Source organism: Rhagoletis zephyria, unplaced genomic scaffold, assembly GCF_001687245.7.
Source record: "Rhagoletis zephyria isolate East Lansing unplaced genomic scaffold, Rhagoletis_zephyria_1.1 Rzeph_scaffold_05001, whole genome shotgun sequence".
Taxonomy (NCBI): domain Eukaryota; kingdom Metazoa; phylum Arthropoda; class Insecta; order Diptera; family Tephritidae; genus Rhagoletis; species Rhagoletis zephyria.
The window spans coordinates 3,606-20,414 of NW_016162084.1; the positions used below are offsets into that span (position 1 = coordinate 3,606).

General features: G+C 37.0%; 2 protein-coding genes across 2 annotated transcripts in view; one reads left to right on the top strand and one right to left on the bottom strand.

The window, feature by feature from the left end:
• Positions 1–3,310: 3,310 nt before the first annotated feature.
• Positions 3,311–4,750, bottom strand: LOC108371461 (evolutionarily conserved signaling intermediate in Toll pathway, mitochondrial-like). Its single transcript, XM_017627031.1, has 2 exons — positions 3,689–4,750; positions 3,311–3,597 (listed from the first exon to the last, which is right to left on the bottom strand). The coding sequence occupies exons 1-2, from the start codon at positions 4,638–4,640 to the stop codon at positions 3,311–3,313; spliced, it is 1,239 nt and encodes a 412-aa protein (XP_017482520.1). The 5' UTR covers positions 4,641–4,750.
• Positions 4,751–6,190: 1,440 nt separating this feature from the next.
• Positions 6,191–16,809, top strand: part of disp (RND transporter family member dispatched) — a 29,961-nt gene continuing 19,342 nt past the window's right edge. The window contains exons 1-3 of the mRNA XM_017627036.1: positions 6,191–6,765; positions 11,745–12,545; positions 12,612–12,794. Coding sequence (XP_017482525.1) covers positions 6,628–6,765; positions 11,745–12,545; positions 12,612–12,794 — 1,122 coding nt within the window. The 5' untranslated portion in view covers positions 6,191–6,627. The remainder of the gene's footprint in view (positions 6,766–11,744; positions 12,546–12,611; positions 12,795–16,809) is intronic.

Genomic DNA, 16,809 nt, shown 5'->3' on the forward strand with positions numbered 1-16,809 from the left:
AATATTGAACGTAATATTGATATAGCTCCGTGAATTACCTAATTTATGTGCTATTTAGCTGTATAAAACTGCAAAATGGCTCAAAATTCAAATAAAACTACTATATGATTGATGTAAACATCCAATTTAAAAACAACTTATGTTTTTATCAGTTAAATATGCTTCATATGCATATACAAATAAGCATATTGCACAAAAGCTTATACTTCTATATCACACCAAAGCTACACTTTTTCCAAGGAAATTTGCAAAGAAGCAACACGGTGCTGCTGCTAAGGGAGCGGTGCAAGAGAGACAACTGTCAGTTTATCGAACCTTGTATTATTGAATCATGTATATACCCGTTCCATTATTTCTTACGGAAAGAGTGAGGCAACAGGCTGTGAGGTATCAAAAATGTCAAAATTTCTTGGACACACACGCGAAATAATGGCAATTTTTTCTTGACCGTTTTCTTGAGAGCTGCATACAGGGCTTTAAGCTCTAGTTTTCTGTAAAAGTTATTATATATAATGAAACACATGCGATATAAACATATCTATAACAAACACGTCACCTTTTACATTGTGAGTACATAAGGTGGCGCCGATGGCAACAGCGCTAATCGGCTCTCAGTGAATTTGACAGAATAAGCTATTTTGCTGACGTCACAGTCGAGATGACAGCAGTAGTGACGTGCTGAGTTAATACTTTTAAGTATCCAATACTCTCGATACTCGGTACCGAAACATTTAGGTTTCGAATAAAAGCGCACATAGGCCAAAAATCTGGAAAAAAAACGGTTCAGGGGAGACTAGCCTATCAAAACCCAATTGTAGGTTTGTTTCTTTTCTTTTCTAGCAAATAATTATCAGGAAGAAGAAGAATGAGAAAATTCAAAGAATTAAGCTCACAGAGAGCGAAATAACAAAAAAGTAAAGAAACGTAAAACTAGCAAGTAATCAGCTGATAGGTGTATTTGAATATTGAAAGTATTTGACCCGAATTTTTGTTTATCCATTTTGACAGCTGCTAGTTTCTGCTAGTAAAAATTTTACTAGCAGAAATTATCAGGAAAGCCAAAAAAAGAAGAGCGTAAGATCGAGAGCTGCTAGTTTCTGCTAGTTTTTTGGGTTAAGAAACGCTTTGCAGCAGAAATTAGTGATAATTTGTGATAATTATCAGTTGAGAAACAAAGCTAGTGTGTTTGTTGTAATATGAATTCGCGGTAGTCCGCACACTGGTCATTATCCTCGCATTATTTGCTTAGTAAAATGCTTAGTAAATACCTGTAGTCGTTTTCCATATAAATTTGCAATTATTATAGGTATATTCATATTTAGTGAAAAGTGTGCGAAGCATATAAAGTATGAATTAATAAAAGGAGTACCATTATTTTATAAAAAAAGCTAACGCTGGGTAACGAGCTCAGTCCTATAGACTACAAAAAAAAAACAGTTTTTGAAGAAACTCGAGTCGACAATTGCAATATCAACTGCACACAAAGGATGTTAATATAATTAACGGAAGTTACATAAATAATTGTATCCTGTGGATTGACAGCTGGAGGAGAATTGAATTTGTTTTTGGCCTTTGTGTTGGGAATGTATATGCATTGGTACTATAACTTCTTAGTGCGGCGGCCTTATCTAATGGTCCTGGCCGTGGCGGTTTTGTGTACAGCTTGCATTACAGTGTCCTTGACCATGAATACAGCACCTGATTTCACCGATCCCACATTGGTATGTCATCATTGCTTAACTTAAACCTAAATGAATGTTTTTACATTGGACTTGCACATGTACTTAAATATGTGTATACATATTTAGGTATGTATGTACATATGTATGTTTATTATATGTATGCATGTACATATGTATGTACTCACATATGCACAAGTTTTGTTAAGAATAATGTATGTAAATACATTCATATGTACTCCTTACGACTTTGAACCAAGACTCATGGACTATGCTCCAGGCAGAACTTGAAAATAACATTCTTCGCTAAATAAACCATGTACATATGTATGTATGTACATATGTCCATTAAAAAAAATCACTTTCGGCTAGTTTCACGCACTTCTGGTCGAGACCAATAGATAGAACATCCCCGATTTGGTAGTAATTCATATCTTTTCGTTTTCCAATAAAAAATTCCAAGTGAAATTCAACAAAAGCCACTTTGAATTCTCCCGGAAGTGAGTTGCAGAACCTGAATGATTTTCACCCATTTAAGAAGTCCATTACGAGTAAAAGTTCGAAGGTTATTTAAAGGCTGAAAACGGCACTATTGAGAAAAAAGTTTCAAACAAGCGTAACTTATTTTTATCCTCAGAATCCTAATCTGTTTTAAAAACATGTACCTATGTATGTCTAATTAAAAAATGGACTTCCGATCAGTTTAACCCAAACCGAAAGTCAATAATACCACCAAAAGATAGAGCATCCCCGATTTTGTTGGCTATACGAGGGGTAGGCGGGTTGTCTGGACAACCTATATATGTATGTAGAAATAAGGCCATGTTGTTGTTGTAACAGCATACAAATTCCCCCAAAGAGTGTTTGGGGAGTGTTCCTGGAGTAACAGTCCTTGGCCAGATATAAATCTGGGCCCTTTCGGTTACGTAGACCCGACTATCGTGTGAATGTGAAATAAGGCCATCTAAAGCAGCTGTTAGACGTTGCAAGTGCAAGTACTTTTGAAAAGTCTGTCAAATTGTAGAATTTCTAAAAGTGATTGGGGGAGCCGTTACACCTCGCATGTAAAGTGTCTTTAGAAAGGAGTTTTAGCAAGTTGGAAAAACCACAAACAAAAACTTCAGTTCCTGGCTGCTTTTTATTTCTACTTTAGATATGTGTTAAAAATGTGTGTCGGTGCACTCCAACGTCTTGCCTTTGAGTAAGCAAATGAACTTTGCAAAAGATGCCATGCAGGAATTTCGAAACATGTGGCTAAATTATTTTAGGTAGTGTTTAAGCTCTTTGTTTTGTAGTCAGTAAGGATTTGTATTCCATTTGATTAAATAAATAAACAAGTAAATAAAATGCTGAAAATCATTTTTCGAAAATAAGAGCGAAGTATGCACAGAATACGACATTGATATCAGGAAACCACACACCAATAAAAGCCAAAGAAATAGATGCGACGTTGACTCTGGGAGCATAACTCATCTTCAGAGTCATTTTATCAAAAACAAATCTGTTCAGTGTTTTGATCCCCAAAAATGACTACAACTTTTATAAACGCAAGAAATTTGATGAAGCTTATGAAAGTGTTCTAAATCCTTCCGAAAATAAGTTTGAAATCGGAGGTTAAGACGAGCGGATGGTCAAAATTTCTTACCCGATTTCGTCGTGTTGCTTTCTATCTCAATTGCTTTCGCAGCAATAGCAGATGAAACCCTGAATAATACAGGTATTTCACCAAGCGTTGGATTCCCGTTATTCTCCAACAGTCGTATCCAGGATAGTAATGAGTCTTTTGTTGAGGTTCCAGTTGCACAAATTGCGAATATAGTACCATCTTCTTGTTGATGAACTGAACGATTTTTACCAACTTGATTCTGTGTTCGCGGCATTGCTGCACCGAGAACCGGCGTCCTTAATCGGGAAACATCTAGTAAATTCAGATTTTTAAGTCAATCAGATATGCTTATGGATGTATTTAACTCATAAAAAATAATTCTTGCATATAGATATTTACATACCGTCCTGATCTTCATGTTCATTTTGTTTTAGGCTTTGAAGAAATTCAAGATCTGGATCAGCTCGTAGAGTGAAGTAGTTAATAGAGCGATTTCGCAACCAAATTAAAAACGGGCCTTCTATATAAACCGCTTTGTGACGGGGATGAACACGTAAAAGATGCGACTGTTCCGCACTCATCCCACTTACAATCCACGTTTCATCGACGGCATCTCTGACAATTGTAGTTTCATAGACAGAAACTTTGGACCGTAAGTCTACTGTACACATACGTTCAATTGCCATCTTGGCTATCTCTAGTGTATCATCTGGCATTGGATTTGGCAGTGGCCACGGCGATAAATTCTTAAATTTGGGCATCCAATACATCATACGCCAGTACTTACGTAATGGATGCCCCCGTCGTCCGAATATATTCAACAACATTGCCTCCATTTCATAGTCAGGCATCACACCTAAATCTTCCATTTGTTCTAACAAATCTATAATGCACTGTTGTTGTTTAGGGTAGTGCATGAATTCAGCCTGAAAAACATTGGTAGGTATAAACTTTCCCTTGGGCATAACGTTGATCAACGCTTTGTACACTTCTATATCGTGCTCCACCCCAAAATCAGCCATGTTGCGGAGAGCAGCATAAATAAACTCTACATGATTGCGACGATGAACGTCTCGATCTTCGAATATTTCAACCATAGTCAAGTAAGACTCCTTTGTTTTGTTTGTTACGTTGGCAAACGGATTTTGGACTGCTGGAACTGATGCTTTGCGTATTTTACGCTTTTCGTCCCGTGCACTATCATTGTTATTCCTTTGGCCTCCATTTCCGCCGGTAGCTTTTGTGCAATAAAACCAATTAGGATGCCCTGTTGACGATATGGCAGCAAGTAGTTTAGCTGAGTTCCCATTAGTTTTCAATTGCCTTCTTATTGAGTTTGAAAGTTGACGCAGCATTACAGCCAAATATCCATTGAAAATTAATTCCAATTGCACTATTAAATAACCCGCCGCTCGCTCCAAATGATCATCAGCTGTTTAAAATCAGAAGTGTAGTAATGTCGAAAAAACATCGATGCATCGAAACTATCGATGTTTTGCTTGCATGCATCGATGTTTTATTAGAACTGACATTTTTAGTACCTTGAACCCATGCATGATTCAATAATACAAGGTTAGATAATTATTGACAGCCGCGGTTTGACACTCCCTTACAAAAGGTTGCCTTTACGAAGGACGGAGAAAGGGGAAGAATGAAATCTCTTGGTGCGAAAATTGTAGTAGGAAAGTACGCAATTAGTAGTGATATTCCCTTTGTAAATTCTAATGTACTTGCAGGAAATCTGACATTTTAAACGAAATATTGAACGTAATATTGATATAGCTCCGTGAATTACCTAATTTATGTGCTATTTAGCTGTATAAAACTGCAAAATGGCTCAAAATTCAAATAAAACTACTATATGATTGATGTAAACATCCAATTTAAAAACAACTTATGTTTTTATCAGTTAAATATGCTTCATATGCATATACAAATAAGCATATTGCACAAAAGCTTATACTTCTATATCACACCAAAGCTACACTTTTTCCAAGGAAATTTGCAAAGAAGCAACACGGTGCTGCTGCTAAGGGAGCGGTGCAAGAGAGACAACTGTCAGTTTATCGAACCTTGTATTATTGAATCATGTATATACCCGTTCCATTATTTCTTACGGAAAGAGTGAGGCAACAGGCTGTGAGGTATCAAAAATGTCAAAATTTCTTGGACACACACGCGAAATAATGGCAATTTTTTCTTGACCGTTTTCTTGAGAGCTGCATACAGGGCTTTAAGCTCTAGTTTTCTGTAAAAGTTATTATATATAATGAAACACATGCGATATAAACATATCTATAACAAACACGTCACCTTTTACATTGTGAGTACATAAGGTGGCGCCGATGGCAACAGCGCTAATCGGCTCTCAGTGAATTTGACAGAATAAGCTATTTTGCTGACGTCACAGTCGAGATGACAGCAGTAGTGACGTGCTGAGTTAATACTTTTAAGTATCCAATACTCTCGATACTCGGTACCGAAACATTTAGGTTTCGAATAAAAGCGCACATAGGCCAAAAATTTGGAAAAAAAAAACGGTTCAGGGGAGACTAGCCTATCAAAACCCAATTGTAGGTTTGTTTCTTTTCTTTTCTAGCAAATAATTATCAGGAAGAAGAAGAATGAGAAAATTCAAAGAATTAAGCTCACAGAGAGCGAAATAACAAAAAAGTAAAGAAACGTAAAACTAGCAAGTAATCAGCTGATAGGTGTATTTGAATATTGAAAGTATTTGACCCGAATTTTTGTTTATCCATTTTGACAGCTGCTAGTTTCTGCTAGTAAAAATTTTACTAGCAGAAATTATCAGGAAAGCCAAAAAAAGAAGAGCGTAAGATCGAGAGCTGCTAGTTTCTGCTAGTTTTTTGGGTTAAGAAACGCTTTGCAGCAGAAATTAGTGATAATTTGTGATAATTATCAGTTGAGAAACAAAGCTAGTGTGTTTGTTGTAATATGAATTCGCGGTAGTCCGCACACTGGTCATTATCCTCGCATTATTTGCTTAGTAAAATGCTTAGTAAATACCTGTAGTCGTTTTCCATATAAATTTGCAATTATTATAGGTATATTCATATTTAGTGAAAAGTGTGCGAAGCATATAAAGTATGAATTAATAAAAGGAGTACCATTATTTTATAAAAAAAGCTAACGCTGGGTAACGAGCTCAGTCCTATAGACTACAAAAAAAAAACAGTTTTTGAAGAAACTCGAGTCGACAATTGCAATATCAACTGCACACAAAGGATGTTAATATAATTAACGGAAGTTACATAAATAATTGTATCCTGTGGATTGACAGCTGGAGGAGAATTGAATTTGTTTTTGGCCTTTGTGTTGGGAATGTATATGCATTGGTACTATAACTTCTTAGTGCGGCGGCCTTATCTAATGGTCCTGGCCGTGGCGGTTTTGTGTACAGCTTGCATTACAGTGTCCTTGACCATGAATACAGCACCTGATTTCACCGATCCCACATTGGTATGTCATCATTGCTTAACTTAAACCTAAATGAATGTTTTTACATTGGACTTGCACATGTACTTAAATATGTGTATACATATTTAGGTATGTATGTACATATGTATGTTTATTATATGTATGCATGTACATATGTATGTACTCACATATGCACAAGTTTTGTTAAGAATAATGTATGTAAATACATTCATATGTACTCCTTACGACTTTGAACCAAGACTCATGGACTATGCTCCAGGCAGAACTTGAAAATAACATTCTTCGCTAAATAAACCATGTACATATGTATGTATGTACATATGTCCATTAAAAAAAATCACTTTCGGCTAGTTTCACGCACTTCTGGTCGAGACCAATAGATAGAACATCCCCGATTTGGTAGTAATTCATATCTTTTCGTTTTCCAATAAAAAATTCCAAGTGAAATTCAACAAAAGCCACTTTGAATTCTCCCGGAAGTGAGTTGCAGAACCTGAATGATTTTCACCCATTTAAGAAGTCCATTACGAGTAAAAGTTCGAAGGTTATTTAAAGGCTGAAAACGGCACTATTGAGAAAAAAGTTTCAAACAAGCGTAACTTATTTTTATCCTCAGAATCCTAATCTGTTTTAAAAACATGTACCTATGTATGTCTAATTAAAAAATGGACTTCCGATCAGTTTAACCCAAACCGAAAGTCAATAATACCACCAAAAGATAGAGCATCCCCGATTTTGTTGGCTATACGAGGGGTAGGCGGGTTGTCTGGACAACCTATATATGTATGTAGAAATAAGGCCATGTTGTTGTTGTAACAGCATACAAATTCCCCCAAAGAGTGTTTGGGGAGTGTTCCTGGAGTAACAGTCCTTGGCCAGATATAAATCTGGGCCCTTTCGGTTACGTAGACCCGACTATCGTGTGAATGTGAAATAAGGCCATCTAAAGCAGCTGTTAGACGTTGCAAGTGCAAGTACTTTTGAAAAGTCTGTCAAATTGTAGAATTTCTAAAAGTGATTGGGGGAGCCGTTACACCTCGCATGTAAAGTGTCTTTAGAAAGGAGTTTTAGCAAGTTGGAAAAACCACAAACAAAAACTTCAGTTCCTGGCTGCTTTTTATTTCTACTTTAGATATGTGTTAAAAATGTGTGTCGGTGCACTCCAACGTCTTGCCTTTGAGTAAGCAAATGAACTTTGCAAAAGATGCCATGCAGGAATTTCGAAACATGTGGCTAAATTATTTTAGGTAGTGTTTAAGCTCTTTGTTTTGTAGTCAGTAAGGATTTGTATTCCATTTGATTAAATAAATAAACAAGTAAATAAAATGCTGAAAATCATTTTCACGAACTTTTCGAAAATAAGAGCGAAGTATGCACAGAATACGACATTGATATCAGGAAACCACACACCAATAAAAGCCAAAGAAATAGATGCGACGTTGACTCTGGGAGCATAACTCATCTTCAGAGTCATTTTATCAAAAACAAATCTGTTCAGTGTTTTGATCCCCAAAAATGACTACAACTTTTATAAACGCAAGAAATTTGATGAAGCTTATGAAAGTGTTCTAAATCCTTCCGAAAATAAGTTTGAAATCGGAGGTTAAGACGAGCGGATGGTCAAAATTTCAAAAACCTCTTTGACCAGATTTAACAGCATTGCCAGAAAGCTCATTTTGAACCTGAGAACCACCTTCGTAAATCCGCCACTGATGCAAACGAATATGAAAGATTCGTCACCACGACAGTCGGGTCTAAGTAACCGTAACGATCCAGATTTATATCTGACCAAGGACTGTCACTCCAGTATCACTCCCCAAAAACTGGGGAATTTGTATGCAACAACAAAAATATGAAAGATTTGAGCTTGCAAAAATAAGACAAACATAGTTAAGTAATAGGCCTTTTCCGAACAAAGTTTACATAGGAGGCAATTTATTTTTAGATGGCTAAATTTATTATTTATAATTTACAAATTCCAAATTACAAATTTTCGAAATAGCTTTTAGGCTATTAAAAAATTGTTTTTCTTATTTTGCATTTTCGCAAACTTTCTTTTGTACAAAAATATGCAAAAGTAATAAATAAGTTTTGAAAATGTTAGAACAGAGTCTACTAAATTCCACTAATGTTATTATCAAACAGTTTTGGTAGTATTAAAAATAGTTGTCGACCCTGATACATATCGCTAGTATAGTATGGAGCGTAAGGGCGTTACGCACATCGTCGCTGAAATACATAGCTTACTAAAAATCCGAAATTCGCGTTTTGATTGATAATGATGCATTTCATCGAGTTATAAGTCCNAAAATTTCAAAAACCTCTTTGACCAGATTTAACAGCATTGCCAGAAAGCTCATTTTGAACCCGAGAACCACCTTCGTAAATCCGCCACTGATGCAAACGAATATGAAAGATTCGTCACCACGACAGTCGGGTCTAAGTAACCGTAACGATCCAGATTTATATCACTCCCCAAAAACTGGGGAATTTGTATGCAACAACAAAAATATGAAAGATTTGAGCTTGCAAAAATAAGACAGACATAGTTAAGTAATAGGCCTTTTCCGAACAAAGTTTACATAGGAGGCAATTTATTTTTAGATGGCTAAATTTATTATTTATAATTTACAAATTCCAAATTACAAATTTTCGAAATAGCTTTTAGGCTATTAAAAAATTGTTTTTCTTATTTTGCATTTTCGCAAACTTTCTTTTGTACAAAAATATGCAAAAGTAATAAATAAGTTTTGAAAATGTTAGAACAGAGTCTACTAAATTCCACTAATGTTATTATCAAACAGTTTTGGTAGTATTAAAAATAGTTGTCGACCCTGATACATATCGCTAGTATAGTATGGAGCGTAAGGGCGTTACGCACATCGTCGCTGAAATACATAGCTTACTAAAAATCCAAAATTCGCGTTTTGATTGATAATGATGCATTTCATCGAGTTATAAGTCCCCACATCTTTTTATGCAATACATAAAAATAGTTAGTTGTGTTTTTTTTTGCATTTCAGCGACGATATGAGAGATGCCCTTTCCATACATCATATATACAGTCAGAACTCTATAAACCGAACTAATGATTTATTTATAAAACCGCATTCAGCAAGAATCATCGTACAGTTGCAAGAATACTTCTCAAATTTTACTTGGATCTATTAACTTAATGCTGTGTACATTTATGTACATTACATTATGGCACATATGTATGTAGCATTAAAATTTTTTTTTAGTATTTATTACATATTTTGATGGCCAAGCCTTATTATCTACACGGTACCACACCGTTTATACTATTCCTTCATATATTTCTTGCTTGAAAATTTAATGCAATAAACTTCTGTAAAAAGTAATATTCCTCGTATTCTACCTTCAATACACTGGAAATCAAGAAAGTTGGGATAATAGCTCTGCCATCCATACAAATTTATTTTTTTAAATTGCTATAAATGGTTGTAAAGGGGGCTTTAAAAGACGAATTAAAACTTTAGGTTATTTGTTTCCCTTTATATGTTATGTCAACAACGCGAAATTAATTTTTAAAGTTCCTCCAGGAAAGCCGGGTGATTGCTGGTAAAAATTATAATTAAATTAGCTACTCTGCTGATATTACCTGTTCAATATGAAATTGAAGGGGGCACCGAAATTGCGCATATGGAAACTGTTCACTTCGACATTATTACGGTTTCAACCGAAACTGTGCTTGTATCCATTACTTCGTTTGTTTTCATATGCATTATTTCGCTTTTAAAACGAAAGTATGCATTGTAGGGTATTTTACCTGTAGAGGGGGAGTATATGTAGGGTATTTTACCTGTATGTTAGGTGATAGCAGGAGTACAAAAACAAAAATTTACATGTATTTTGTTTTTGCTTTGGCGGCATAAACTGTCAAAATCTGTAATAGTATGTGTTGAAATTCAAACAAAATTTTTCAATTTGATATCGGAAGCCGTGCGGCGAAACACATACACAAAATCAGCTGTGCTAGTAGGAGCGTTCCTTATCTCCCAGAAATANTTGTTTTTGCTTTGGCGGCATAAACTGTCAAAATCTGTAAGAGTATGTGTTGAAATTCAAACAAAATTTTTCAATTTGATATCGGAAGCCGCGCGGCGAAACACATACACAAAATCAGCTGAGCTAGTAGGAGCGTTCCTTATCTCCCAGAAATAGTCAGNTGGCAAAATCCTGAAAAGTGTCAAACTCAACTGAATTTAAATTAACGAAAATTAAAGAATACGCAAAAAGTGAGAATAATCTAAAAAGTAAGAAAAGTGAATTGAAATTGGAAGGAGGCAAAAAATAATTGATATAGTAAGTGTTTATTGTGCTTGTGCTTGTGTGATGTTTCAGATTTTAGTCCAAAAAGATAAGGAATTAACCTAGTAACACCACCTTATATAAATTCGCCTTGTTTTTATACTTGTTTAAATTCTTGATGTTCAATTTATGGTTCAATGAATTTGTTTGTTATCAAAAATAAAAGAAAGAAGATCTGCGCAAAATGCTTCCGGCCCTTTTCCAGCAACATAGAAAGCAGAATTGTACTTAGTGAGGGATATAATCCTTAAGCGCGGCCGGAGGCCGCCTACGCAGAGAAATTCTGCGCAAAACTACTTCCGGTCCCCTTTTCCGGCAACACAGAAAGGAGAATTCTACTTAGTAAGAGTTATAATCCCTAAGCGCGGACGAAGGCCGCCTACGCAGAAAGAAGTTCTAAAAGGGCAAAGAAAGAAAATTCTATTTAGTAAGGGTTATAATACCTAAGCGCGGCCGAATACCTATATACCTACGTAGAAATAAGTTCGTTTTCGTGTATGCACTATTTCGGTTTTTGTCATATGCATTATTTCGGTTTTGAGTCGAAACTGTGCATGTGTGCATTACTTCGGTTTGTGTCATATGCATTATTGGTCTTAAACTCTGCTTACTATTCATCTTGTACTCAAATGCTTTTACAATCTGTGGTACACTTTTATTTTTTTCAGGGCTTTGAAACACGAGGCACTGTATTAGGAAAACGTCTAACCGCTTGGAATAATCTGATACAGGAAACGGGCCCGTTTGGAAGCCTTGTAACGGATCCCAATGATTTGCGAGATTACAATGCTATTAGCCATCATCACGTGAATAAGAAGTGGAAACACCAACTTCATAATCGAGCGCACAAACGCAAGAGTCAGAAAAGACCCAAAAATCCGAAACATCACAAAAATAAAGAATTACATTTGAGTAAAAAAGTTTCATTTCTCAAGAATGAATTCAACATAACACATAAAAATAATGGGAGTGATCTCTTACCAACACAATGGCACGGTGATAGCGGTGTTTTTCGCGATTATGAAATTACAAATGATTCGTTTTCCTCCATGGAAAGGTCTAATCGGAGCGAACGTTTTGAGTATGGACGTAACACGACATCCATAGATGAAGATTACCACCGCGAAAAGGTGCAAATAAAAAAGAGTACCTGGAATATACTGAAACAGGCTCCAGTGCCACCTAGTTGGGGTGTAGACGGTCCCCATGTGGATGGTTATTTTTGTGACTCGCCATCTAACGATTACTCTCATTTTGTTGTTGTGCGTATAGGCCCTAATGCAACAGACTCACTTTTTGACCTTAATGGACTGTTGTCAATGTGTCAATTACAGAATCAAATTATCGCTGTCCCTAGCTATGGCGAATTTTGTCAGAAAGAAGAGCTCACTGACACATGTTGTCGACCATGGTCAATACCAAATTACGCTGCACTTCTGGTCAATAAGAGCTCATGCTTTGATTTGAATGTATGTACATACATATATCATTATTTAATTTGTGGCAAATTATTTTAATTTCTTACTCGATTTCAGTCTGATGATATTGTATTGCTCCAAAACTTATTGGTGATGTGTTTTGAGTATTATCATGATTTGAAACTTAGTAACGACTGCAGCGAATTCAGTCCCTGTACAGCTCCGGCCGAGTGCTCTCGCGGCAACATCGTGTTTAATATCCTACATTATTTGACTGATGTCAATTTTATACGAATGAATGTAAGTACATATTTATATATGTAAGTGGGTACTAAAGACTTTTTAAATGCATTTATTTTGCATGTGCGCTATTTAGATTTAGATTTATTTAAACGCCAATCGTCTTTTCACATAATAATAAAAGAAATTTTTTTTAGCANCCTACATTATTTGACTGATGTCAATTTTATACGAATGAATGTAAGTACATATTTATATATGTAAGTGGGTACTAAAGACTTTTTAAATGCATTTATTTTGCATGTGCGCTATTTAGATTTAGATTTATTTAAACACCAAACGGCTTTTCACATAATAATAAAAGAATTTTTTTTTTTTAATTTAAAAACGTAAATATGTATTAGTTAACAATCAGCCTCTTGCGAGAGTTTTGTCGAATGCAAGTCGTTTTTCGAGAAATTTCATGTCATTGCCTAAATTTCGACCTGACTAGTGTATTAAAACGGAAAAAGTTGGCAGCACTGCATAGTTTTCGACGATTTTCGTCTTTTACTTATTTCATCACGACAGTAGACCNTCGACCTGACTAGTGTATTAAAACGGAAAAACTTGGCAGCACTGCATAGTTTTCGATGAATTTCGTCTTTTACTTATTTCAGCACGACAGTAGACAATGCCAATGTTGTCGTGTCTTACAATTTAGCCTAATTTACGACTTACGCAATGAGGCTTAATAATTATCAATATCAAAATTTTGAGTAGATATCAAATGAATACATATGTATGACTCAAAGAATTTCCCTGCAAAAATTTGAGCACCAGGTGGACTCCACTGGGAAGTAGTTTTAAAGTATGCGCAAAAGGACCTTGTTTTGCCTGACCTAGACACTTCAAACGTAAAGAACTGATATATGTGTATCTCTTCGTGGCCCATCGGCAATATGATTCGTTTGCCGAATGTGCCATGGTCCAAAGGAGTAGTTGTCTAGGTGGTCCCATGTTATACAGTGGTGGCCCCAGAAGTGGGCAGGTTTAATGACATCGCAATGTTAATGTAACCATGTTTTCTCCATATATTTGAAACATTTTGGTTACTAGTGTTGGTTACAAGGCGGCGCGGTCCTGTACTAGTCAGAGACCCAGAATAATAATTATTTCATGGTGGAGTATTAAAAAAGTCATCAAAATTTTCAAAGGCATCATAAAAGTCTTTTGATACTAATTATGTGTGAGAAATTTTTTTTAAGTCATCGATGACTAATATTTTAAGACTTCTATATACATAGTATAGTAGTAGCATAGTAATCTCGAAACCTACTGAACGGATTTTGACGAGATTTTCTATAATATACTCTGTATCGACAGGAGAATGATTTTTTTTACTTAGAATTTTAATAAGGTTGCCACCTGTCTAAAAAACTATAACATTCGCATCGTTCGTTTTATTACAAAAGTTGAGTTGTCAAATGAAAGGGATTGGGCTCTAGAAAGCAATAATATTTTTTTTTTAATAGGGTTGCCATATTTAATAAAATGACCATATTCAGNTTGAGTTGTCAAATGAAAGGGATTGGGCTCTAGAAAGCAATAATATTTTTGTTTGAATAGGGTTGCCATATTTAATAAAATGACCATATTCAATCATAATAAGCGTAGGCATCAGTTCTGTACCGTCACTGTCAAACGAAAAGACTTAGCCTCTGGATGTGTAATAATGTATTATTTTTCTGAGTAGGGTTGCCACCTGTTTAAAAACTATAAGATCTTCACCGTTCGTCGGATAAAAAAATAAGATACCAAATGGCAGTGCATGGCCTTCGCATGTACAAAAACTCTTAAGTTTTTTGAGTAGGGTTGCCACCTGTTTAAAAACTATAAGATCTTCACCGTTCGTCGGATAAAAAAATAAGATACCAAATGGCAGTGCATGGCCTTCGCATGTACAAAAACTCTTAAGTTTTTTGAGTAGGGTTGCCACCTATTTAAAATTACTATCTTCTATACATAGTATAAATGAAAAGCGAGATATTTTAACCACGCTACTGAACGGATTTAGAGAAAATTTTTTATGTATATAATAAACGAAGTACATGATATGATTTCTGTCTCAAAAAATACGTAAATGTACATACATATGCATACATTCAGCGCGTGGCCAAGCCTCGCGCATCCGTGGCCTTGTCATAATAATAATCATTGATATACATATTTTTAAGTCTTAAAATACTCCTTTTTTGACCCTTAATATTATAAAAGTCTATTGATATGAGTGCGAAATTTTTTTTAAGTCTTTTAAAGCACGGGGTCTGTTCAGGACCATTTCGGGATTACTTCGGAACTAGTTGAAGGCCCCTTCGGGACTAGTTATGGACCAGTTCGGAAACAGTTTGGAACTTGTTGGGGAGTAGTTTGGGACCAGTCGAGGACTTACATAGCCAAACTAAGCCCCAACTGATCCCATGTTGTCATGTTCTTCGCTATGTTACTGTACTATCCTGTGCTGATTGCTTTGGAGGTTCACACCTCTGGTAAAAAGTGGGACTAGGTTAAATACTAGTACCAGAGACATAACTTTTATTCAATCAATCAATTAATAATTACTATATTAAGATACACATTTTTTCCAATCATATATATTATTATTCAAGGACTGATATTATAAAAGTTCTTCCATAATAATTGTCAGAGAGATAAATATTTTTAATTCTTTAAAGACTTTTAATAAAACAGTGTTACCCATTCTCACGACAGCCGGTTCTACGTACCGGAATGACTCGGGTTTTACCCGACCAAGGGCTGTTGTTTCGGCGATCTAACCCCGTTTAGCNCCCCGTTTAGGTCGGCGAAATCCATCAAACGTTGCTCGATCCTAGGGCTACACCTTCTCCGCACCCTTCTGCTCAGGGCTGCCATAGAGTCAAACCCAGAAATCTACACCTGCTGCGTATGCCAGAGACGACTGCATACAAACTCCACCTAGGTCAGGTGCAATGCCTGTGACGGGTGGAGTCACCTCCGTAACTGCTCGGGCCTGCGTACGCACCGGCAATGGACCACGTCGTTCGTGGCCCCATGCTGTGCGAACCGGACCGTCTCCACGGCAAACCACCACCCGCCTGGGCAGCACACAATCAACACACCCACACCCCAACACAACACAACAATAGACACACAAACAAACACAATAGCACCCACACACCGCCGCCGGCAACTCCTAGTCCCTCCGACAATCTGCTCTGTTTGTCAGTCCAGAATATACCGTAACGTGACATCAGTCAAGTGCAACTCCTGCCTCGGCTGGTGCCACTTTAGGGCATGCTCAGGACTTCGCAACACGCGAGATTGGACGAGTGACTATGTGGGCCCCTGCTGTGCTGCCCCGTCGCATCCCTCCCCCGCGACGCCGCCAACCACCACCACAAGGCAGCACCCCCTTTTGCAGCACGTACAGCAGGGGGCCGGCAGGCAACACAACTCTTTAACACCACACATCACAATCGGTCTCCCAAGGCACACAAAGGTGCTACAATTTAACTGTAATGGACTCCAGAGCAAGATCGAGGAGATAACTGTCTTTATGGGAAGGCATGGAATATTAATAGCTCCGGTCCAAGAGACGAAGTTGCACGGCAATTCAACCCTGTTGAATTGCGCCGGATACAACGTGCACCGAGATCGCGAGCGAAATAATGGAGGAGGTTTAGNCCTGTTGAATTGCGCCGGATACAACGTGCACCGTCGAGATCGCGAGCGAAATAATGGTNCGTAACTGCTCGGGCCTGCGTACGCACCGGCAATGGACCACGTCGTTCGTGGCCCCATGCTGTGCGAACCGGACCGTCTCCACGGCAAACCACCACCCGCCTGGGCAGAACACACCCACACCCCAACACAACACAACAATAGACACAAAAACAAACACAATAGCACCCTCACACCCCCGCCGGCAACTCCTAGTCCCTCCGACAATCTGCTCTGTTTGTCTGTCCAGAATATACCGTTACGTGACATCAGTCAAGTGCAACTCTTGCCTCGGCTGGTGCCACTTTAGGGCGTGCTCAGGACTTCGCAACAT